This window comes from Diorhabda sublineata, chromosome 7, assembly GCF_026230105.1.
Source record: "Diorhabda sublineata isolate icDioSubl1.1 chromosome 7, icDioSubl1.1, whole genome shotgun sequence".
Lineage (NCBI taxonomy): Eukaryota > Metazoa > Arthropoda > Insecta > Coleoptera > Chrysomelidae > Diorhabda > Diorhabda sublineata.
Genome location: NC_079480.1, coordinates 15223669 through 15250896, shown reverse-complemented (window position 1 = coordinate 15250896; position 27228 = coordinate 15223669). Strand labels below are relative to the sequence as shown.

At 32.2% G+C, this 27228-nt stretch overlaps 1 protein-coding gene across 2 annotated transcripts in view; it reads right to left on the bottom strand.

Moving 5' to 3' along the window:
- The window catches only part of LOC130446537 (protein c-ets-1-A-like), a 242736-nt gene that overhangs the window by 75908 nt on the left and 139600 nt on the right, over window positions 1-27228 (bottom strand). Inside the window, exons 1-2 of one of the 2 annotated variants that reach the window (XM_056782854.1) lie at window positions 24629-24979; window positions 23865-24104 (exon numbers count right to left, since the gene is read on the bottom strand). The exons of the other annotated variant lie outside the window; for it this stretch is intronic. Of the exons in view, the coding sequence (XP_056638832.1) occupies window positions 23865-23928 (64 nt within the window). The 5' untranslated portion in view covers window positions 23929-24104; window positions 24629-24979. Of the gene's footprint in view, window positions 1-23864; window positions 24105-24628; window positions 24980-27228 lie in introns of those variants that run through there. 2 annotated transcript variants of the gene reach the window in all.

Here is a 27228-nt window from a genome sequence, read left to right as displayed (position 1 = left end):
ATCCTCCTTGTTGCTTCATTTTCAGAATTCACGCTCCTGAGTCAACTAGAAGAGGCTCTCTCTAACATTAGAAGATACAGGTATCGAGCAATCTTTGCTGGTAAATTCCCAATGGTATTTATGCCCACGGGTTGTATGCTACATTTTCCATTATAATATCACATAAAAAATCCATCGTGCTTTACAGCAGGAGGACTAACATTTCAATACCTTTTGAGTAGGTCAACAAGATTCACACCAGCAAAGACTACAAATTCGAGAAGAACGTGCGTTTTGTTATCTGCAACTGTAATTTTAAAAAAGGTGGTTGCATCAAATACGTCACCTTCTCATGGGAACGTCAGTTCAGCCTTCCTGCAGGCTCCCCAGAAACTGATTTATTTACTAATAAATTATAAACATATCGTAAATTAAATTGTACTTTTGCAAATATTTCTCCTTCGTCGAAATCTCCGATTTTTTTGGATGGTATCCTGCTAACCGTCTCTTCAGCCTAGTCGAAAACATAGTTTACTTCTTGATATCCACATTTTTGCGGAAGATTTCAACTCGCTGGCGTTCGTTTTGACAAATATTACCCACTATTACCTAAGCAATTTTCAAATTGATATTTAAAAAATATTATATATTACATTAATGGTACTTCATTATAATCAATTTTATCAAAAAGGGCGGCATATGGAATACTTGAGCCGACATATTTTTCCATAAAACTTTGTTAAAATTTGTAATTTTGTGTGTTGTTTGATTTGAAGTGTGAATTCTACCAAATTAATCCCTTTCTAGTTTTAATTGAGCACCGATTAAAAAAAAATTTATATGTTTCAAGAGTATTTTACGATTCCTATATGAGCATCTGGTTAAAAAAAAACAATCGAATAATGACTACGTTGATCGACGTTACGAGTAATGAAACCATTGATGGGCGGTCCAAATAACCGTTTTATGGGTTCTCTCGTACAACACCTGGAAATAATCCACCCAATTTTTCGCTCAAAATAGCTCTCTTAATTTGATATAAATTCATTCTGGCGAGGTGTACTTTTACACTCTGTAACATGTTGTAATTAAGTAGAACCAAATCATTGTTTCTTTCAGTCATTCGACTATTAAAGAACCAATAATATGAAATGTAAAAACATTTTCTAATATTAGAAATATGGATATGTCAAAGTGGCTATCAGTGATTACGCCATTAAATATAATGAATAAATGTGAGTTGTAACCGAAGCATGTATCGCATATTTAATAGAGCCACCTGCTACATATTAAATTCCATACAATATATAGAGAAGCGCCCTCTATCGTTTCAATTTTCCACTCGAATAGGTTCGCATTTTGATTCTTTGAAGTGTACGAATAATTAAACCGTCTATCAAATTCTTTTTAATACTTTCATATATAATTATAAGATAAAAAATAACTGTATCTGGATTCCCAAAATTTATCAAACAAAAGAAAATATACAGAATTAGTTTGTCATAATTATTGAACCATTTCATGATTTTGGTCAGCCTATTTTCTTTAGCTTTTTGATTAGTGCGTTGATTGTCTTACATTTGTGGAAAATAGCCAGCAATTTCAAGTTTCTGACCTTCAATGATTTTGATTTTCACAATTACACTGTTTGACGCGCGTTTCGATAACCTTCAGTCTCTGAAGACGATTACTTTGGTTATCGAAACAAGCGTCAGACAGTGAGTGTTGGTGTACACATTGTAACCAGCACCAACGGTTCAAGGAATTCCAACTTATATTTACCGATATCCGTCTAATTTGTGCTCACCTGGTCAGACTTGAAGCTGACTTGTGGTTCTTTCAAGATTTATTATTTAGATTGAAATGGATACGTCCTTTTGGAGGTTGAACGAGTGAAGATATTTAATTTTTGATATATGTTATGTTATCATGATGGATTGTTTTAATAATCTCAATTAGTCCTCAGATAATGTTAAAAGGTTGAAGAGGAATAGAAAGAAATTTTTTGCTATGTACTATTTACAAATTTTTTTGAAAACAAGTATTGAGGAATGCTATTTACGAAACCGAGAATAAAAACAAAATTAACGAACTACGGAAAAGTAGTTATGAAAATATTTGCATTCTTTTCGAAGTCAAAATTATAGAAATCCTACAACTGTGACCTAAAACATCGTCGTCCCTTGTTATTTTTAATTCACGTTATTCATAAAACTGTACGTTAATTAAACACTTTGTATTTATACCATTATTACAGACATTCCTTTCTCAACACATTGAAAACTGAGTAGTTATTGTAAGAAATGAGGTATTTATATTCATTATTCATTTTTAGCATGGAATAAGGCATAGCAAAGCTGCCTTTGGCACGGGATTCGAACGTGCGTCCACTTGTTGCATATAAAGTAGCATTTACATGATATTTTTTAATTAAAATAGTGGAGCTAAAATATTGAAAATTATTTTATAGAAACTGTAATTCAATACAACCTTTTTTTATATATCATATTTATATCTTTTTAAAAGGGAAATTCCCAGATTGTTTCCTTTAATTTATATAGGTAATGTTTCAGTTCATCTTGAACTCAACTATAATCTAGAACTGTGACTTCCCAAGTGGTCCAGGTGGATCACCAGGGGTCCACAGGAGTCCATGAAAATTTATTTGATCTCGATATTGAAGATCTAAAATGTTGACTTGACCTCTCCTATCAATACAGGCAGATTATATTCTAAACTCAGCGACTATTACTTGTAAAAACTTGTATATTTAGTACAACGCGTCGAGACTTGCCGTAATCGCGTCGTCCGCCGTCCAGTCCGCAAGCTTGTTCAGACGTGCAAATTAAAACAACTTGGGGTGTATGTGCTTGCAATCTTGCATGAATTTGTTTGATTCCTCACTGATATGAAAACGAATGTCAAAGAGCTGCGATATCCACCGACAACATCTAGTAGCGAAAAATTTGACTTGTATATTGCACTAATCGCTTAAATTTGTGATTAATGCTTATCTCAACAATTGTAAGATGAAAATAATAGAGATCTCCGACGACTGCTGTTAAATAGTGAAGTACTCTGGTTGCCGAAAGGTGCGTATCAAGATTTTATTCATTTTTCGAGTTTCTGGAAAGTAAAGATCCTGATTTAAAAGAAAATCTGATCATGACCTTAACTTATATTTACAATGGGACAGCTTCTATTTAATAAAAACAAAGAGTTTGATTTCAGCTTTTCTTGGTAAATTGAATGAAGGAAAATATTGGTCGTCGCGAATTTTTACAGTTTTCAAACTTGTCGCAGGTAGAATGCCTTGATGAAGATATTTAGAGAAACGTTCAACATTTCATTGCTTTGTATAATTATTTCAAAATCAGATTTCAAGATATTCTGCCGATGGAAACACCACCATGGATCATAAATCAATTTCATGGAACAGAAGTGGAGAATGTGATATTTATTACAAGATGAGCTACTCGAGCTTAGGTGTTTCTTGTGCTGTGAGTCACTATAAAAAAAGGAAATTGGATGGAATCACTCACAGCTCAATAAATTGGAAATCTGTCCTTTTTTTTTAAACTGTTAATTCGTCTTTCAAACTCAGCCACAACTACTCAAGTTTCCATACAGAGATTTAATTGAAATATGAAATGAAATTGAACATATGATACAAAGAAGTTTGAGAACCAATGATCTAGGGCGTCAAGAAACTTTGGGATTAGAGGTTATTTCACCTAACCTAATTTACAATTATACCAAAAATTTCTCCCAAAAGAGTTAGCGCCTTTTAGAAATGACGCTGATGTCAGTTTTGTAAGTAGATGCTAAATCATTTACTATAAACTCGCAATTAAAAGCGTTCAAAGTGGGAAAAGCAACTGGTTATTTTTTGTTTATAAACAACTTTTAGGTATTTTTCATAAAAATATGCTATTTTGCAAAAAGAATTCTTATTTTTTCCTCCAATTGTTATTTTAAAGAGCAGGTAAAATAGGTGAAATGGACATTTTGACAGGAGAGTTTTTGAACCCCTCGTATACATTTGAGTGTATTTGATAAAATTGATATAATAATGGGAATACTAATCTCAAATCCGAAAAAAATTCTGTTAAGACCACTCGAATTTAATAATAAAGTAAATACACCCGTATACTTGATAAAAACAAAACAAAAACCTAATATTTTATCGTGATAGAAACCACTTGGAGTCTTATCAATTAAGTACATAATAGAGAACATCTTTTGTGATTTCATTTGCTGCAATCTATAGATGGTGATTAAACATTGTATTCTCTTTTTTTTCTAACATATTATCCAACATAACATACTTTTATTAACTTTTTGATATCATGCTGTAAAAACCCCATATATTATATTGTGAGAATGTACGTAATTTCCAAAAATATTTGTACGAAATAATCAAAACAAGTTATTGAATCGACCAAATATATCAAAGATAAATGCTACGTTTTGACACTTTTAATACGTTTAAACTATTTCATTATTACAGTGATCTTGAAAAAATACTCAACATTTTCAAAATGAAGAAGTTTTTTAAAGCCATTTTTTTCTAGTAACTCTTGGTAAATGACTGAACAGATTTTAATAACAAATTCGGCTAGAATCCAAATGTAACAGATCACCATCATCAATAACAATCTTGAAAACAATCTGGAGTGGGTTGGAAGCAATTTGATTGAGTTGCTGCTGTTTTTACAAAGAAGACTAGTACTGCACTTCAGGATTTGGTCCTGTTTCCATCACCGTAAATTCGTTTGTTGAGTGTTGGGGCAATATATCCTGGTGGTGGAAGAGTTAGCTAAGGCAACTTCAGAAAAACTTGCAGCTCTTGTCAAGACCAAGAAGCTTTTAAATTTCTACAAGGCCCAGATTCATTCTTTGTATGGAATATTGCTCGCATATTTGAAGCTCGGTTCAGAAGAATACTCTAAAGATACTTGATTCAATAAAGAAGAGAGCAATTTGACTCGTAGGTACCTTGGAGTTGACTAGTTTATAACATGAAAGAAATCTCGCTGACCTGACTCGTGTTTTACCAATACTACCACGACAGATGCTCTTCCGAGTTATTCAAAGTAATCTCACCTAAAGCAGTATTTGCAAGACATATTCGACAGTCTTTGAAGAAGTGCAAATCTGTGAAATGACTACCAAGGCACATCTTTCCCGAACTCTTCAACCTACAGAAATTCAAGATCAATATCCACAAGCATCACCATAAAGCAGGCACCATTCGAATTACTCGAGTGTCTCTTGTGCTTGCTTTTTACGTAAAAAAATTATATACCAAAAAGGAAGAATCAAAAACGGTAACATGGATAATGGATATCTCAATAGATAACTTTAAAATAAGGTGTCATTATTGTATCGAAAAACATTAAAAAATTAGTTGATTTATAGGAAAATATTCCCAGCTTTAATTCAGTTTTTAGTATGACGTGATTGATATTCTAAAGACAATAAGAGCAATTAACTATTTGGAAATTATGAGTAATCATTGACGTTAGCATTATTTATTAAAAAGTATTGTTTCATTTATCGAGGCATCTTTTATTTGTTCGTAAAACCTGACGAGACTCTAAAATGTTAACATCAATATTAATGCTCATTTTAGTTACCACATAGATTCATATATTATAATCCAGAAACAAATATACAAAATAATTTACACTCAATACAAACTAATCGATAAACAAATAATAAGAATTATAATGGAATGTAGAACTATGAAGGTATTTTCTCTATTTCAACTAATAATATCTGGTACCCTCGGGTATTGAGACAAGTAGTGATAAATTTGAATAAATGACGGCTTATCAGTTTGCTACTACAGCCACTTCAGTGAAATTATAAAATATAGATACTAAATTGTTGAAAATAGTACCAAAGAAGATCCCGAAATGATAAAATCTATTTACAAAAGGTATGATGATTTAAACATTCGGTAGATTTAAGAAATCGAAGTAAATTTTAGTAAACTTTTTGCGATTTTTTTCTTTATATTCTTATATTCTTTATATTCTTTATATTCGTTTTCTTCGCTTTTTTTATTGAGCTCACAAAAATTCCGGTTATTTTTATAGATTTAATTCAGTTGAAAGCAAATTTTTCATGATAATTTTCTTATAAATGGGAATCCAGTTGAGGGCTACAACAATCCCGAATTTCCATTGATAACTCCCAGTCTTATCTTCACTATATATTATTAAATCTGAGTTTTTTTTTAATTCATAGCTGCTTTTGTTCGTTGTACTTTTCTGTATACGTAGTTATGCGAATTTATTATTTTTTTCAATAAATTTATTTGTTGCTAAAACTTTTTTCCATTATTCTTAGCAATAAATATGAATTTGGATAATCGTTTCCGGGGATAGTTGTAGAATATTTAATTTTTATTAAGCTCACAAAAATTCCGGTTATTTTTATAGATTTATTTTAGTTTAAAGCAAATTTTTAATCATCCGGAATAACCATAGATAAGTACCAGCCTTATATTTAATATATTAATAAATCTGAGTTGTTTTTAATTTATAACTGCTTTTGTTCGATTTCAACTATAGATAAAAATAAAGAGAAAGTGCATAAAAATTTTTATTTAAAACAGGATAGTGTTCCAGAAAAGTTTGCGTCACAAAATACTTTTTACCAGCAAGTATTTTATACCATTAAGAAAATTATGACAAACCATTCCAAAGGAGCCTTTTAGAAATGCTTTCAGTCATAGATTGCAGTGAGTTAGTTGCATAACAAGTTAAAAGCAGTACCTTAACCGAAAATAATTCAAAATTGGGGTAGCAGAAGATTCTATGAATTTGTTATATTTCAGGATCAAGTACCGGATTCGATTTATTGGAATTGGAGGTTTCATAATAATATTTAACGTTAATTTGCCCAAATTTTGATGGTACTATCGTTTGTCTGATTTGATTAATAGATAAAATACTAGTTGTTTTGTGTTTTTTGATGTACGATAGATTTTTACAATCTTTGTATGTGCCATATTTCAAGAAAGTACGATAACAAGTATACCGCATATGGCAGATGGTACGTGAATAAACGGCAGGTGATAACCTTTATTCTATGTAAATAAAATTAAAAAATATAAGAGTTTCAATCAAAAAATAAACACCATATTGATATCGACGCAAATCCCTACCTATACCTATACATAAAACTATTCGGTGTATAGACAAGATTGAATGTTCTAAGTCTATTTTTTTGATACATCAGGAATAAGTCTAAATAATTAGATTGTTAAAAGACACGTGGAATCAGTTAAAAAGTCTCCAATAAATGTTTTTCATAGATAAGTTTGTAAGTGATTTGTACATTTTTCCAAAAAAAAAAATTATTTAATTATAAACTTGTAACTTGTCGAAAAAGGTTTTTTTATCTACAACTCAATAAAATAATTATTTGAAAATATTCTGTGTACAATTTCGTAGTAATTTAATAGCTTTGCAGGTGTTTGAAATAAAGTAATTTACTATCCATCAGTATTTTCAATAATAACGACATAGAAAATAAGTTGTTCCAATACCACCATCACCACTTGAAATATATCAAATGAAAAAAAAATCTTTCAAGTGTGCTTACATGAATTATGGGTAAATTTTCAATGGTGATAAGTATCCAGGCGATAAAATTTATACTAATATGAAGGGGATAAACGTAAATGAAATTAAGTAATAAACAAAACTTACAGGAAGCGATTTTACACAATGAAATTGACAAAATATTGACGGAGGTTCTTATGAACATCTGGGGATAAGCAAATGATAAGTCTTCTTACGATGAAGTATCATTATTTGTAACAACTATTCACAGCAGAGGTTTTTGCAGACGACATGACAATCATGGCAACAGATGTAGACCGAACTGTAGCTGCAGAAAAAGTACAGTTACCTGAATTTGTGGCTCCATGAAAATAAAGGTCAATGCCAACAAGAAAATCTGTTTGTCCTCATCAATAATATACCCATTCAGTTGAAACCAGTTGTCAATTATTTAGGGTAGCATTTAGATGGAAAACTTACATGGAGAGCACATCAAAAACAAGAGAAAACTGTTAGATTTGAAACTAAAAAATATGCACTCGCTTCTCACCAAAATGTCTCAACTAAGATTCGAAAATAAATCGTTCAATTACAAAACTATATCCATACCAATCCGATGATCGTACGAAATAGAACTATAGGGCTGCAGTAAACGAAGATACTCCAAACATTACAATACAAAACACTCCCCTGGTACGTTGCTAATCAAAAAATTCATAGCGATCCGAACATCCCACTAATCAAAGAACGGTTCCACAACATACAAAATTCGATCCGATGACCACAACAACAAATTAATAAATAATCTATTCAACCAACCACCAACAAAGAGTAGATTGAAGAGAATATGGCCAGAAGATCTCCCAAAATAAGTACAGTCAATTAATGGTTCCTGAATCACTTTAGTGACAATTATTAAGAACGGGGAAATCAAGTGGGAGCTGCGAAGTGTTGTATGTGATGGTTCGTCTATAATATATTTCGTAATCATCAAGGGGTATTTTGTTAGCAGTGGAGCAGTCATCATAACATGCCACTTATCGTTCATGAGCGCCATAATTCCGTTGTAAAATTGCTAAGATATACTCCCAAGATTAAGGTACAAATTTCACTATATGATAATCATCCGGGTAAGTGACATGAAAAAAATATTGCGGGCATCAGAAATTATAATTAGAGTAACAACATACAGGGTAGAAAAAGGGTCATACGTGTAAAAGCAATACTGCAACTCCCATATGCAAGCGATGGTCGTTGGATAGGTTAGGTTAAGGCCCGTTGAACACATGCGAAGCAGGTGCACTCAACATATATAGACCTAGAAAACAGCGGCGTCGTTTAAGAGGTATACCGAAAAAATAGAGTTTTATAAAAAATTAATATTGTTTGCTGAGTATTTTCTCTTCAAAGTTCTGTTTTTATTTGTTTTTAATTTGAATTTACTGTACTGTAGTCTAGATTCAACCAAAACGTCGTACTAAAGAGATGCTGTGCGTTGTGGATGAAAGTTTGGAATGGGTAGACGATAGACATTTGCCTTGACTGTCTTCCAGCACTACCAGAATCCCAGATGACATGTGTCCAATTACCTATTTCAATCGAAAAAGTACACGAATCTTGAGTAAAAATTTTGTTTTCATCTATATTTACTTTGAATTTCATTTATTTAAATTAAATTAACTATAGTATACCTGAACGATTTATTATTTTATCGAATAATAAAAAAAATTAGTTTAAAATATTATTAGCGTCAATCTCATCTAAAGGGGGGAGAGCCTCAACTGATTGACAAATGACACACGTAATTAATGGATGCCCCATAATTTGGGAAACCCTCAATCTTAAGGAATTGCGTGTAAATTATAAACAATATATACTGTCTAAGGAGCTAGTTTGATAAAAAACAAAAGTTTATTCATGCGAATTTTTTATTCAAAAATAGACCCAAGGGTCACTTCAAATCTTTAGAACATTAGTTTTAGTGTCTATGTTTGAAGTAAATGTGTGGCAATTGGGGAGTCTTCTACAATCACTACTCGTACAACTTGTTCTTCTTCTTATTCGATCTCATGATCTGTTAGTTTTGCACGTTTCTCCGTATCAGTTCCTGGGAGGTGGACTGCCAGCTGTCCATCTATCTCTTAGGTGGTCGTCCGGGTTTTCTTTTCCCTATTGGTTTCCCTTCAAGTACGATGCGTGGCAGTCTAATCTCTTCCATTCTTCTCACGTACCATACCATACCACACGAGGTCTTGCACCCCACATTGTTTCCAGATGTTTCCTCTTTGGTTTCTATTTCGTATGATCCTAACCTTGATATCCTTTCGCCCATACTGGTCGTGGTAATTCGACAGGTCCATACCTAGGTATTTAAATTGTGAGATTTGTTCGATTATTTCGTCCTGAACTACCAGCTTACATCGTACGGGCTCTTTAGCAAAGGTTATGCTTTTCGTTGCAGCTAATACGCATATATTAGAAACAGATTTAAGCTGTTGCACTTTCAAATTGAAATTTGTAAATTTTATAGCTAAAATATTTATAACTTCAAATGTATTTAGAATTCATTTAACATAAATTTATTAACTTTCGTTTTTTTGTTTTTGGGTTACATTGTTTTCATAAAGTTTTGTATTAACGTACGACTCTGTACGTACATTCATATATAAATACGGTTCTTTCTGGCTACGTACTAGAGAATTTCGTTTTTTCGTTTCAGCAGTTACACCTGCTACCTTCCAGCCGACGCTTATTATTTTTACGTAATTAATTTATTGAAATATTCGTGAGAAAGTCCATTTTATCGCGTAACTATATAGAGTGAAGTACTAAAGTAACGGAAAAATTCATTATCAATACAATCCTGAAACAGGATCGAAGTAGTTTAAATTTGACTACTTATCTGCGTGGAATGAAATTTTCCCCGGTATCAATTCTTATAAAAATATTTATAAAAGTAGTTGTAGCAGCAAGTGAATAATCTTATTGAGAAAATTTAGTCACATAGAACGAAGAATAATGTTTATTGCACTACAACAGAAAATGAAGTATGTAAAGAAAGAAATGAGATGTTGGAGCCGTTCTGAAAGATTGAAGGAAGACAAGATGCACAGGGGAAATAAAATATATATTACAGGAAGATCTGAATAAGAAGTATTAATGAAATAACCAAATATTAATACAAACAAATGAGAGACAGTTGGTAAATGAAAAAAATGTAAAAAACGGGAAAAGATTCATAAAATTACGTGTTTGGTAGATACTTCTTGTCCCACGGTGTACGATATTTGAAACAAGGGTAATTTAATGTATATGGGGCGCGGAAATTATTCCTTCACATACTTTTTCGAGGTTGAAAATTTAGATAGGTTAGATTATTCTGATACTCAAAATATTCAGCGACTTTGGCGAGATATTCGTGATAAGATACCTCGTTATGGAAGAACTAGATCTCATTATCGACAGTATTTTGGGGAATTTATATTTAAAAGACATTATTCATATTCAAATAGAATTTATTAAATAAATGTCACGAATGTATACAATAGAAATTGATGATTATTTGTACGTGTAAATAGATGATGATTGTTAGAAATTGATTTGTGTCATTACATTAGTCGTAACTAATTATAATTAATGTTAGAGAGGATTTGGGGGTGTTAAGAGATAGTGTAAATGTTCAACAGAAACCTCCCCCCGCCCCTAATCCTCTCCAACATCAAGTATTTGCAAAATATCAACTATTCAAGATAGTGTACATTTTCCATTGTTTAAACCTTAAAAACTATGTGAAGGAATTTTTTCCGCGCCCAACATATATCTATATTCTTTTTCAGCATAAATAATCGTATAACATACTAAAATTTCGAGGAAATCGGTACTATGAAACATAAACTAAATAATTACCGAAAGTTTGATACATTAAAAAAATGTTAGTGCAGTTTTTTGAATTCAAATTTGATTAGGTATAATATTAAATAAGTCCACTCCAACTAAAGAATCTTTTTGATAAATTTGCTACAGGTTGTAATCTACACCAAGATTTTTGATTTTAATTTTTATCTTTTGCGAACAAATTTTTTTTACGAAATTTGAAGAAAACTTAACTTTTTATGTCCCAAATATACTGTAATTCTCTGAATTGAAATATAAAGTTTCTCACGTTATTTTGACATAATATCGAACGAAAATTATCCTGTCAAAATATCAGCTTTTTTTAAAAAGTCAGTGAGATTTTTAGTCGTTGAAATCTCTACTTTTTGATAAAACGATATCAACATGGTAAACTTTCTCAGAAAAGGCAAAAAAAGAAAAAAATTCGCACCCGAATATTTGATTAAATTACTTATGTTTATCAATGTAAAATTGAATCTCACGTTTTACTTGTAGTGATAGTGAAAAAATTTAATGATAACTAAAAATTGTACATAAAGATTAAAAAAATTTCGGGCGTGACTTTTTTTTGCCTTTTCTGAGAAAATTTACAATGGTGATGGTGATATTTGTTTACATCATCAAAAAGTAAAGATTTTATCGAACAAAAATCCCACCGACTTTTTTAAAAAAGCAGATATTGTGACGGGAGAATTTTCGATCGAATTTTAGGGTGCTTTTTCGATATAATGTCAAAATAACGTGAAAAATAAAAAAAATGTTTTTATTGTAAAAGATGAAAATTACAAACGAAAAATTTGGTTGTATGAATTTTTCACATGAATTTTGAGGTTATGTGAAAAAAGTGTGGATAAAAAAATTGTAGATCTTCTTATTATCTACAACTTTGATGTTTGACTTTTTTCTATAGGACGTATTTTTTCCGGTAATCGAGATAAACTATTTTTTACCCTTAAAAACTCATCCCTATTCTCTTCCCGACCTTAGATCGCCCGTAAATTATTTTTATTATTTTTATCATATTCCAATCTTCTGTTATTAGTAATTTTTACATTCAGTATCAAATATCTCTGATTTAAACTGTCATATACTAAGCGGTTATTGTCTTTCGGACCTTTTGATTATCTAACTACACAACCTCAAGTATCCTTAATGTAACAAGATGACTCTTAACAAACGAATTTTATTCAGTAAATTAGTGTACACATAACAAACGGAAGTGAATGTTTAAACCACCAAATTATTTCATTAAATTTATTTTTGACTTAATTAAAATAAAACCTTTGTCAAGGACTTGAAAGTCCACGTAAATATTTTTAACGTGAATGTGTGTGTGTGTGTGTGAGTACGGCAACCAAACAGGCAATTATTATGACGAATATGGGGGCCGAGAAGTTGGTTGCTAACGAGATGTACTTCATTTAAATAATATTTAATGGAATATTTCCCATATAGTCTTCTTTTCAATGTATATCCTTATTGATATTTCCATCTAATAATTTCAGTTATCAATCGAAAGTTAAAAAACGATCTAGTACAAATTATTTTAATTTATAAATTGTTTATATTGTTACAAGATACAAGGTGGGACATTAATGACAAAATTTCGGAATTATGGACATGTTCAGATTTAATTTCGACATTACTTGGTTGGGTTTGATATAGTATAAAGGTGGTAGGAGAATTATTTTTTCAAATATGAAAAACTCCCATGGCATTAAGATGTACTACCCTACAATTGCATTTTTTAACCACAGTTGTATTTCGATTGAAACAACTGAAGTTATAATTCTCTTTTCGTGAAATATACGTTGTTGGAAAATCAACTCATGTAATTAGTCTCCTAGTGGTATAACGCCCACTCGGTATATTCTTTGAAGGACTAAAAGATAAAAAGAGCAATTAACAAAAAATCGATTCCGTCCGAAAAAAAAAGGGATTTTTTCAAATTTCGATAGGCTGAAAATGTAAGAGAGGCAAATGGTATAATTATAAAGTAATTTCTTATCATGTCAAGAATACAGTATGAAACAAGAGACATTTTCTACTAACGTCTTGGAATAATTTTAAATTTATAAATAACTCAAATTACTACATTGAATAGTTGAAGATATTGATCAGGAAGAAAAAGCGAGTTGCGAGACGTGCTTGGCATCCATAAATGAACAATTGAATGATGCATAAAATTCTCAACATTTTTGATGACAATATACTAAAGTAGTTACATCTTTTGGAGATTTAGGCACCAAAAATAATTGGTTTTGGTTTATAAATAACTTTTACTTTCCACTTTTACTTTTAATAACATGATATGAAAAAGAATTTTCTTTAAAAATGTTAGTTAAATTCGCTATTCACATCATAAAGAGAACACAAAAATTTTGGAAAAAAATTTATTTATTTTTAGCTCCATACAGTTTTCCGAGCGATGTTCAATAAGTTCGATAACTTTTTATAATAAGAATCGTCACAATAATTATTAATTGTGTACATCACGTTTTTATTGTTGGAAAATCTTTGACCACCGAGACATTTTGTCAAGTTTGGGAACAGAAAATGATCCGATTGTGCGAGCTGGTGCATTGTCTTGATGAAGCAACACTTTTTAACCAAATGCGGCCATTTTTGCTAGGTTTTTTTTCGCTCAAACGTTGCAATAATTTCGCATAGTACTTTCCGCATCCCAAAAAAATCGACACCATCACCTCGCCAACAAATGGAACGGTATTAGTCTTCTTTGGATCCGGTACGAAGTGATCCAAATTTCATCTAGGGTTATGAAACATTGGTATAGCTTTCTAATGTCCAAATTTTCAGTTAATATGCGATGTATCGCACTTTTTGAAATGTCTACTATGTCTGCTAACCCGTGCACTTTCAGTCGTCGATAATCCAGTGGGTTTTCTTCAACATTTCTTCTCATTTGGTCGATCACCACGATGCTGGTTTTCGCAGGTCGTACGGCTTCATATCAGTTATTTTTGGAACCGTCAAGGTATACAGGTCTGTTCCATTCCGTTTTCGAAGTAAAAAAAATTTAGTGATTTAGTGATAAAGAAAGGTATTACAGTAAAATTAATCCTAAACATCGGAGTGTCGAATATAAAAGTAGGTGTACGTATGAAAGATATTTGCACGTGAAAATTATAGGGCTTACTATAATTAGTTACTGCGGCTTTTTAATCAAAATAAATCATAATGACACATCAATTATGATTGTTTTAAGTTTCGAAAGGATTTGAAGTGTTCAATTGCATAAAAATTCAAATCAAAATTGTGGATTGAGGATTCACAAACATACAATGTAGAAAAGAACGTAGATACTCATAAAGACCAATTTAATAATTGTTTTATACACTTAAAAGACATTTTCGTAATTAATTAATTATTGGAAAATAAAAAATAACTGCCGCGAATTATCGTTAAAATTATAAAACTAATACTGGTACAATATACGTGAGATTTATTGTTTATTGATTCTGTCAGAAGGTAATCAAATTCCAAAAATGGTGTGACCACCGTGTTAGCCAAAAATGTATTCAACAAAAAGTAATTATTATACAGTATGGTGCAAATGAAAGGAATAAATTCGTTATTTCGTAAGCCGGCGACTTTAACGAAAAGTCCCGAAACCCGTCGATTTTTATTTTTAATCGGACTATTCGTAAGGATACCTTTTTATTTTTGACGTCATCTATATGAGCGTGATGACGTCAACGCTAAAATATTTAAATGGAAATGTGGGTGTCGTAATACGTTATTTGAAAGGTCTTTTAAACACCTATTCAGCCATATCAATATGTACGATAATTGATTTGCGTATTGTCACAAATATTAGTGGAGAGTTGGACAAAACGGGATAGCTAACGTTATTTGACTCAAAACTCCCTAACTATTCTATTGATTGTTATTATTTTTAAACTGTAACTTTTCCATTGACTACTTCGTATGTTTAAGTATAGTTATTTCTGAATAGCTTAAAGATAAAATGGGTAAAATGGGATAGTGTTTGAATATACAAAAAATACATTAAAATAAAATATATTCTTTTCTTTTTTTGGCTTAGTAACACATTTTTTATTTTTTCCTTTGGTATTTTCTGGTTTTTGATTTCCATCCAAGTTCAGTTTGGGCTTCTTGTTAGGCTTGTTCTCTATAGATGTTTCAAGTTCTTCTTTGTAAGGTATTGAAGTTAGTATAGCCGTTTTTCCATTCCTTTCATCATTAGCGTTAATTTTTCTTCCTGCGTGAGGAAGTGGAACTACTTGTTGAGGTGTTATTTCAAACTTCGTGCTGGTGGACGGTGTCGCATTTGTATAGAATTTACTGCAAGAAACAGGAGTATTATAATCCTTATTTTCAAGCACCTTGGGTGATTTTCGTGGTGTGACAGGATCTGGAGACAATGACAGGTTCTTGGAGAGTGTCTAACATTTTCTGCATCATACCCTTCTTTTTCTTCTTCAAATTCAACTCTGTTCTGTGGTATTGGTGCTGGTGTACGTGGCCTATTATTTTGTTCAACAAGACCAATTATAGGATTGTTCATCGGTGTGTCTGTCGTTTAAGCTGGCTCAAACATCCAGTCGTCAAAGACTTCTGGATTAAGAAGTTGAATGCTTGTCTTTTTAAACCCATTGACTGCTGTTTGAATGCTAGCAGCTTTCATGAATGCTTGTCCGAAAAGCTTGCCTATTTGAGATATTGTAACTGGTCGACCTGGATGTTGCTGCATCCATTTTTGAACCTTTGACGTATAGTATACGCTAAGTGGTGACATGAAACTGACGTCTAGAGGTTGCAAACCGTGAGTGGTATGCGGTGGAAAACAGAGCATTATAACACCGTTGTCTCTAGCTTTCTCCATCACTTCTAAATTTTTTGTGTGGGTAGTATGTCCGTCCAAAAGTAACAGCACAGGATGTTCTTTGGAGGGTTTGAAGAACTCAATAAATTGATTGAACCAATTCGTGAAAATCTCTTTTTGCATCCATCCTGACCAATGATAAAAAGCTTTATTTCCAGGAGGAGCATCATCTAACAGCTTTGCTCTGGATCTGGGGAAAATAAAAGTAGGTGCAGCTTTTGTGCAAATTTCCACAGTAACAAGAACGCCGCGTTCAGCTGAAGATATACATCCAACTTGCTACATCCGTTCGACTGGTATTTTATATTTTTCAAGCACCTCAGAAAGCAGCGAAAAATATTTTTGTACAGACAATTTTTTGTCTTTGTTAAATTGATTAGCTAAGCTATTGCGTTGAGCTAACTGAAAAGCCAAACTTCGAAAGTCATTCAAAGTAAAACCAAATATTCGCGATTCCATAGACAAAATGTGTTGCACCAATTCTTCTTCTTGCTCCTCAAAGAAAACCGGTCTTTGAAGCCCTAGTCCCTTTTTCCCTGATTCTTCTCGTTCAAGAGACCCATTTTTTATTTTTTTTTACTCTGGCTTCAATCGTTGTGCGAGGTATCTCAAATTGTTTCGAAGTTTTAAGATAGCCCATTCTTCCTTCGATAACCTCTTCCACTGCTTGGCGCATACTTTCCTTATTCCAAGACTGCCTATCTTTTTTTCTTTTATATTTTCCCATCTTTTAATCAGCTTGTAAAAAACAAAATTTAAAATCGTCATTAAATTCTATAGCGTTTTTGATTGGACAAAACCGGATAGTATCCGGTTTTACCCGCTTAGTATACTATTTTGCCCGACGGCGCATTAAAAAATGTTTTTCAAAATTTTCTCACAAAAAATAATAATAGCATAACCTACTTTTTACCTTTTTTAAAAACCTAGTTACCTTATCAACATTAACACTTGGACATAATTAACTTTCTGTCAAATGATTGATAGTACTAAACGAATTCAAAAAGTCTTTGTATCTATCAACATGAAGCTGACTGAAACGCAAAGAATTGAAATTCTAATAATGGTTCGTTGTGGAGATAAAGCACGTATGCAGAAAGAAATATGTATGTTATTTGATAATAAATACCCCAACAAGAATCAATTTCACAATTCACTATAAGCAAAATTGAGAAGAAATGGGTCATGTCAAAGACCTCCTTAAAGGTAGTAGAAAACCAATAACAGAAAACAAACAACTGGCCTTTCAAGATAATCTCCATACCAGTTCACGGCAAGTAGCATTAGATAATGACATGGACCATTCAACAGTTCTTAAAAAGCTAAAGAAGGAAAAGTGGCATCCGCACAAAGTAAGTTTAGTACAAGAGCTTATGGAAGATGATTTTGATAGACGAATTGAGTTTTGTGAAATTTTGATGGAACAAAATAACAGAGATCCGATGGTTTTAAAAAAGTTTCTTTTCTCGGATGAAGCTACATTTCTACTAAACGGTCATGTCAATCTTCAAACTAAACGGTACTGGGCTACAGAAAATCCACACTGGATGCAAGAGTACCGTACTCAATACCTAGAGAAAGTTAACGTTTGGGCGGGAATAATAGATAATAGGATTATTGGGCCATACTTTTTCGAAGAAACCTTAACAACTCCTCGATATTTAAAATTTCTTCAAAACTTCTTGCTACCTGAATAGAACCGGCTGTTTCCAAACAGGAAGGATTTATGGCTGCAGCAAGATGGTGCGCCTCCTGTATTGGTGCGCAACTATTTGAACAAAGTCTTTCCAAATCGGTGGAGAGGTCGAATAGGAACAATAGAATAGCCGCCTAGGTCACCTGTTTTGACTCCTCTTGATTTCTTTTTATGGGGATTCTTGAAAAGTAAAGTGTACCAAAATAGACCACAAAATATCAATGAACTCAAAGAAAGGATACGTGTATTGCACAAATAACTCCGGAAGTTATAGAGAAGAGTTCGCGGTACGTTTTTCTCATTGTATTTTAGCTGAAGGTAAACAATTTGAGCACTTAATTTAGGTTCTATTTAATGAGTAATACATATTAAATATTTATTGTTATAATAAAAGTTTATTAATTTTTTAAACAAATACAGAAACCAATTACTGTACATATTGATATGGCTAAATAGGTATTTAAAAGACCTTTCAAATAACGTTTTACAACACCCACATTTCCATTTAAAAATTTTAGCGATGACGTCATCTCTCTCGCATAGATGACGTCAAAAATAAAAAGGTATCCTTACGAATAGTCCGTTTATTCCTTTCATTTGCACCATACTGTATATAAAACACAATAGTTATTGTACAAGATTTTATAAAATGTCATTTTGGTTTATTCTGGTTGCATTTTTATTCTTGTTAGTTAGTTTTTTCCTCCATTCAATGGTACTTACATATTTTCATGTGTGATAGTTTTTTAGAAGACTTCCAGTGTCCGAAGATATTTATAGTGGAGTTTAAAATTATTTCTCATAATATCTATCGCTTCTTCAAACTTTTTTATATTAAAAACTACAGTGTTTAGTAAAATAATCTGACCTATCAGTTTTTTATCGCAAATTTTACTAACTAATCTTGCACAAAGGAAATTTTATTATCCTTAATATTAACTTAATCGTGAATATTCAGTATTGTGAGATTTTAAAATAAGAGAAAGATATAATTAGGTAATTAAAAATTATTTGCAATTCCGGTTTAGAGCCCAAATAAACAAACAAAGTAGCTGATCAATTGACGTTAATTATCTAGAACAGGCACAACAATTATACCATTTAGTAAATTATCATTACGATGTTCATTAATAATTAGATAATTAGATTTTATTCAGAAATTAGAACCCGTGGTAACTATGTAATTAAATCTACAGTGCCCCCCATTCTTAAATTATAACTAACATTGAAGAAAATATACAATGCGGAATTCGTATGGAATAAATTCAATGTATTATGTGAAGAAAATCAAGGATATCTATTCTTAAATTGACATTTCACAGTATGAAAATACCAACACTTCTTCAAAAATTTTAAATAAGAAAAGGGGGTCGTATGGCACCTTATTGGAAAGAGATTTTAGTCATCTGTTCAACAATATCAAGTTTTTTTATAAATTTGGTGCAAACATAACTGAGAAAATGAAGTTTTTAGATGTGAAATTTTGATAATGTTTCTATCACAAAACTTAGAATGAAGATAATTTTGTCTACGGTAGATGAATGTTTTCCTTCGATCTTCCCTTCTATTATCAGGCGGATAATCTCATTATACGTATAAAGTACTGCAACTGTCTCTCCTTGATTGTCGTGAGAATTTACCCATTTGCTATAGGACTTCTATGTTTGTCTTATGTTCGTACGCATCAATTTTCTTCTCTGTGGCCGCATCCACGGTTCAACCTTCGCATCCGTACAAAAGAACAGGAAAGACGTAACAGCGAAGCATTCTCGTTCAGAGATCCAGGCTGAGGTTGCGGTTTGCTAGAAGTGTTCTCATTTGGTTCAGAGTTTTCCGCGCTTGCTCAATTATTGATCTGATTTCGAGTTTTGGGTCGCATTGCTGGTTGACGAACTTACTTAAGACTAATAGTTTGGTCTTGGACGTATTCATATATAGGCTGAATTGGTCGCTATATTATATAATAATGTCCACAATAGATTGAAGTTCTGATAGGCTATTGGCCACTACCACGGTATCATTGAAAATAATTTTATAGTATAAATTTTCGACTCGACACTGTATATATAAACCTGAATAAGAAATATATACGGATTCAACTAATTATAATACTTCAGATAACACTTTAAGTGAGTAATTATTTCGAATGCTATCATATCTAGACTGTAATTTTAATATATATATATATATATATATATATATATATATATATATATATATATATATATATATAAGAACGTCTAATAATGACATATTACTTTAGTGTCAAGGTTAGTAGCCTTTCATTATCCCAAGTATTAGCCGATAAGAATTAATCGGAGCAAGTTTATACAGGCAATCGCATAAAAGGTTAGGGATAGCAAATTACGATGAAAGACTTCATAAGCACCGACAAAGACTCATTTCCACGTACGTTTGTGAATAATCGTTTGTTTTCTTATTAAAACAAATCACAGCAACGGTCATTACTTCAAAAAAATCGGCTACACTGGAAAAAAACTACACAATTACGGAAATATTAACGATACTCCAAAAGATTGCTTTCCTTACATTGTTAGTCATTTAGACACATATAATAAATAATTTATTCTAGACCTGTATAAAACTAGAGCCATAGAACTCAACTTGTTTTGTTCTTCATCTTCGAATGATTATTACGAACAAGGTATCAAAATAAGCAATAGGAAAAGCTCTGTGGTTGTACAGGTTACGAGACAGTTATAAAACGATTATCATGACTACAAATTTCGTCATAAAAGAGAACAAAAAAAATCCCTAATATATTTGGAAATAAGACAAACAAAGCTTGTAGCATAGAAGTTTCATATTTTGATAAAAATATAAGCAGAAAACAGACTGATAAGTTATTAATCCCCATGAGGAATCATGAAATAAAAACAGTTTATTCCCATAGAACAAGAAGATGTTTGCACCTATACAACGTAATAATAATAGTTATTTGTATGACCAGACGAGTCCAACAAAGTAGTATATCAGCCGCGGCGTACACAACATTTTTTAGACGACGCATAAGTTCCAAAACTTTTTCAATTACACTAAGGAAAGAAAATAAATAATAGAATAATAAATAATAATCTTCTGGATTCTGTAAATGTAGATATTATATTACATGGTATCTTACTAAAGGTATGAAATCCCACAACTTGGGTTGAACACTGAATGATTTGTGTGATGATGTGATGCTAAGTATTTACGAAATAATTCGAGGGGATTTATACCAAGACGAATTTTGTTTGTTACAGCAAAGATACGTTGTTTGCCAGTTTTGGTTTCTGGTACTGTTATAATTAAAACATCATTTTTATCTTGAATATCATTCAATTTTAATTTTGTGAATTCATCCCGTCGTAATCCACCTACCTCGGCTATTATAAGACAAATCTAAAAGAAAACCACTCTTCGTATAAATAATAATATATACTTTCCACATGAGATATGTCTCATCGGGTGAATGTAACAAGAATTCTATTATATTTTCTCTGGTTAAAGTTTTTGTTTTTTTTTGCAGTGTATCCTTTGTTTTTGTTTCTTCAGGAAATGGATGAGTTTTGGATATTTGTTGATGTGAACATCTTGTTTTATTGCGAGAGTACTACGTTTTCCGTTGGGTTTATCGAATTAAAAAAGGCCGCATTGCTTTCTTCGATGAGATCAGGTAGTGTGAATTCGAGTAACTCTTCATCGCTGATGTTTTCTTTTTCATCATCATTCATTGTTATTCATTAATTTAGAAAAAACGGATAAAATAAATAATTTCAAAAAATCAAAAAATTCTAGGTTATGAAAAATGATCGATGTGAAATTGTCAACTGTCAACATTGAAGTGGCTAGAGTCACTCCAGAACGTTCCGAAAGTGTTTTGCAGAACGGAACTGTCACTTTCACTACATGGAACACTCAAAACGCAACTTTCGGTTTGTAAATGAATACAGAACGAACAACTTTCAGATGGCGTCTTCTAAAAAATTTATCAAAAGTGTAATTAATTGAATTAAAAAGATAAATAACTAACATATTTTCAAATTGATCTAACTACATCTAAAAAGTTAGTTTGAATAAATTTTTTTTTGTCGCCTAAAGAAGGTGGAAAGTATATTATGGTGTAGAACGACCATAATAATCACACATATGCTCGATCTGGTACGATCATTGTAGCGCACATCTGCTTGCCACATTCGGTCGTCGTCAGCGAGTAGTAACATTTCAGACTGAAATTAAATATAGCCGTTTCATACCTTTTTGCCTGCTGAAAGCATTCATTGTTTTCATTCCCATGCCGAATGCGATATCTACATACTGGGTGTGTTAATATATAACTATTTACACTAATCGTTAAGAAATCTATATCGTAAGATAAATTTTTTTATATACTTTGATCGACGTTAGGATTTAGGTTATTTTGTTTATTTTTAATATTGAACAGTGGATTTAACTTGTAGCATCCGTGAAATTAATTACTGGGACTAGCTAAACACCTCATATTGTTCTGTTCTGAATGTATTCATTGATCTGGGATCCTAGTCCTTAAGAATGTACAAATCTTTGTGTATTCCCAAATATGCTATGATGTAATAGGACGATGGTCCCAAAAATACCTGGCTTGACCTAAAGATGGCGGTAGGTGCTTGAAAACTACTAATGTATTAGAAAGTATGCTTTATACTTTATATGTTTCAAGTTGTTTAGTATTTATTTGACAGCCATTAATAGTGAACGTTTTCAGTGAATTTGTAAACATGGAAAAAATTGGTCATCGTTATACTTTTATTTGAAAGGTATAAGCTCAACCAATATAAAAGATGGACTAGATTTCACTCTGGATGAGACTGCTTCTTCGTTATCAACAGTAAAATATTGGGCAGCAGTGTCTAAATGAAGACCTGCGAAGACCAGCATCGTTGTGGTCGACCAAATGATGTGATGACTCCAGAAATGTTAAAGAAAATCAACTGAATGATCGTCGACAGAAAGTGCGCGAGCTAGTAGATATTTCACAATGCGTTGTACATCGTATATTAACTGAAAACTTGGGCATTAGAAAGCTGTGCGCAAGATGGGTGCTGCGTTTGCTCATAATGAAAAAAAAACGGCGTGAAGATGTTTTCAACGAGTGTTTGGCAATTATTCACAGTGCATCCATCACTTATAACTATCAACAGCAAATATAATGCAAACTTGTGGCGAAGAAATCAAACAAAAACGGCCACGTTTGGCCACGAAGAAAGTGTCGATTCATCAAGACAATGTACCCACTAACAAAACCGTTATTGCAATAGCCTAAATTGAACTGTAACCTCATACAATCTAATCGCCAGATTTAACCCCCCTCGGATCATTTTCTGTTCCCAGACTTGTCAAAATGTCTCGGTGGTCAAAGATTCTCCAATAAAGGATAGGTGATGTAGGCAGTTAATGCCTATTTTGAGGAGCTTGACAGGTCTTATTGAACATCTCTGGAAAAAGCGCATGGAGCTATAAGGAGATTAAGTTGAAATAGGAATTTTTTTTTTCCAAAATGTTTGTGTTTTCTTTGTTTGGCAAGGCTCCATATTATGTAATTTCTTGTGGTATAATTGGAATGATATGGCCGTTTCTGTAATTTCTACGTTCAAACAAGATTTGTAATTGGAACTGATCAAAACGTCCTTATAGCAGATATATGATTTGTGATAGGTACCGTGGATTTGATAAACTATAATTAACCCAACTTATATAGCAGTTGAGAATTCAGTCACGGGAGAAAGCTCTAGAAACATTTGGTAGTTTTGTTTTATAAAAAAACTTTTGATCAGATTTGTCAATATTAAAATACTTTTATCCTAAAACGTACCTTTTTGCCTGCTGAAAGCCTTCATTGTTTTTATTCCCATACCGCTTAAAATGTCTATGCACATTGACTAGATAATAAATATTATAACTATAATAAATATATCACTGTAATATCACAAGAAATGTCATTTTTGTTTTCGGTATGGTTAGGTAATGTGTCTTTTTTTAAGTATTTTTTCGATTCTTGATCATCCGAGGCAATGATTAACTTAATTTTTTCTCGCACTATCCTCAGGTACTTCTGTAATAAAAAAATCTATTCCAATATTATTTATGTCTCTAGCAACATTTGGTGGATTTCTATTTCGATAATTCAATAAAATTTCTTTCTGTTTAGTTTACCACATGAAATATTTCTGAAGACGTCGTCATACAACGTTATGAATATTGGATGTAGTAAATGTTGAGATATGAGATTCTGCACGACATATTTAGAACTATGTAATATACATTGAAGCCAATATAGAAAATGATTTAACAGTTCACCCTGTATATTATCCATATTCTTAGTAATTCAAATAATATTTATTTGTCTAAATTCAAATTAGCAAAATTAGCAAAAGTTTGATATTTCACACCTAGAAACAATTTTAAGAGGTTTAAATTTTTTTTGATAGTTTTTTATTTTAAAAACAATTTATTTTGTTAACGAAGCAAATCTAAATGTTATTTTATTCGATTATGAATGAGTAAATGTATAATATTATTGTAAACAAATAAAAATCCACCAAACCGCAAATTGTCAAACTAGTATTCATTCCTAACCTCAAATATCCAAAACACATGTCAGATCGAGATAATTTGATCACAGACAATCTGACCACTCCAGAAACGAGAAAAAAACAGTCCAAATTCACTTGTTCCTTTCACACATCAAAATCTATTTAAACTTGAAATAGGAAAGTTCACCGACGGACAAGTATATCAAGTTTCACGGTTATTTTTACGAAAACTTTGTAAATTACCAAATCCACGTTGACAAACACAAAAGAATATACAACTAAGTTTCTCAGTGATGCGAAACGAAGAACAACAAAACGTATTGAAAAGAAAAAAACACAGAACAGTACAGAAAAGAACGCGCACCTGTGTAACAGCCACAGAATGAATAGAGTTGTGTTAGTTCGGAACATTCTGCCCTCCCCTCCAAACAAATTCATGAATGAATAGTCTCGGCGCGGGGTGCCACGACCGGAACTGACGTAGTAAGCGTAGTGTATTCGATTTCCACTCTCTAGAAAGAGGTTGTCCTTTTTTCATTTGGACTTCTACGAGAGTATTTTCGGTTGGATACTAGAGAAATACGTAAATTAATAAAAAAAAAATGATCCGCAACTGATTCCAAGAAAGTGAACCACAATAATCAAAAACGAAATGTCGATTCTTCAATAAATATTTTTTCAAATGTATACCAAAATGAACGTCAACGTCAACGTCAACAAATACTAGATATTCAAACGAAAAAAAAACCAATTGTCTTAATTACACTAAAAATCAATCAAACGATAATGTCTAATTAATTGTTTCTATTTTCGTATCTGAACGATTTCTGATCAAAATTTGAACATTAGAAAAAAATTATTTATCTAAAATAATGATTAGAGAACGTATATTCAAAATGTTATTTTGTTTATACAGGGTGTCCCGCATAATAATCTATACAGTAGAGGCGAATAAGTTAGCTTAAGGAAACTATAGAAGATCTGTGAAAAAATATAGCAAGAGGTTTCCTAATCACGTGGTTGCTCGAAGACAAACATTTCATTATATTGAAAGATGAGAAAGAAGGAACAGGTATGTTTTAGTATCCTGTTCAAATAAGTGTACGATCTGAACAAATTAGAACTTTTTGTAGACAGACACTTTTCCTTGAAAATGACGAAGCATGACTAAAAATTATCTATGGTAAGAAAACGAACTGACTGGTTACCACTAATCACCTCCTACTTATACAGTGTACCAAATTTGGTATTTTTAAGGGTTGAAAAGACATTACATTTTTTCGAAATTACTTTAAATCCCTATAACTCTTCAGGGATAAAACAAAGTAAATTGCCCCCCAATCGTTATATATGTTGGGCTCCCCTATACGCATCTCTGTTATGTCTCGGTTCTTAGGAGGGTCATCCTGTATAATATATACATTACAACAGAATAAAGACCCAATAAGAAGTATGCACATCATTAAAACTTGACGTCAATCGAAAAAGTCTACGAAATTGGCTCCCGAACTTTTTTGTTTCATAGACCACTTCCAAAATTTTGCTGGATCCGGTGGACTCCCATTTTTTGTCACGTCCACCGCAGACCTTAGTCTCTAATGGTGGTCCATCGCGGCTCTACGAAATTTATATGATCGAAATCTATATAAGCAAAGAGCTCAAACTCATATTTTTCATGATCTATCTAGATTTTCCACAAATATCGCTTTTCCAAATATCTTCTTCTTTTAATGTTTATCCACTAATGGATGTTCGCGACCACGTTTTCTATGGCTTCTCTATCTCTAGCGGTATGGATCAATGTCTGAATATCTTGTATACCCGTCCACTGCCTCACGTTTTGTAACCATGACATCCTCTTCCGTTCCAATCCTCTCTTACCTTCAATCTTGCCCTCGACTATCAGCTGAAGGAATTGAAACTTATGGCCTCGCATTATATGGCCAAGATATGCAATCTTTCGTTTCTTCACGATGTTAAAGAGTTCACGGTCTTTATTGATACGCCTGAGAATATCGTCATTCCTCACTTTGGCAGTCCATGTTATCTTCATGATTCTACGATATACCCACATTTCGAATGCCTCTAATTTGTTGATGTTTTTTACTTTAAGGGTCCAACCCTACATCCCGTAAAGAAGCTCTGACCAAACGTAGCACCGCACAAGTCTCAGTCTAAGATCAAGATCAAAGTCGGTACATGTAAATACATTTTTAAATTTTATGAATGTACTTCGAGCTTGTTCAATTCGGCATTTTATTTCACCGCCCGACGACCATTCTTCATAGAACCATGTTCCTAGATATTTAAATTCTTCTACCCGTTCTATAGGTTTTTCATTACATGTTACGCTAGATTTTCTAAACGTATTCGCTTCCCTAGTGATAACCATGAATTTAGTTTTTTTGATAATGATGTTTAATCCCATGTTTTGGCTATGTCCGCCTACTATATTAATTAATTATTGTAGGTCATCTATATTATCTGTAATCAGTACTGTGTCATCGGCGTAACGTATGTTGTTGACCCAGACTCCATTGACTTTAATCCCAATGTCTCTATATTCAAGTGACTCTCGAAAGATGGCTTCAGGGTATATATTAAACAGGAGCGGCGACAATATACAACCTCGACGTACTCCTC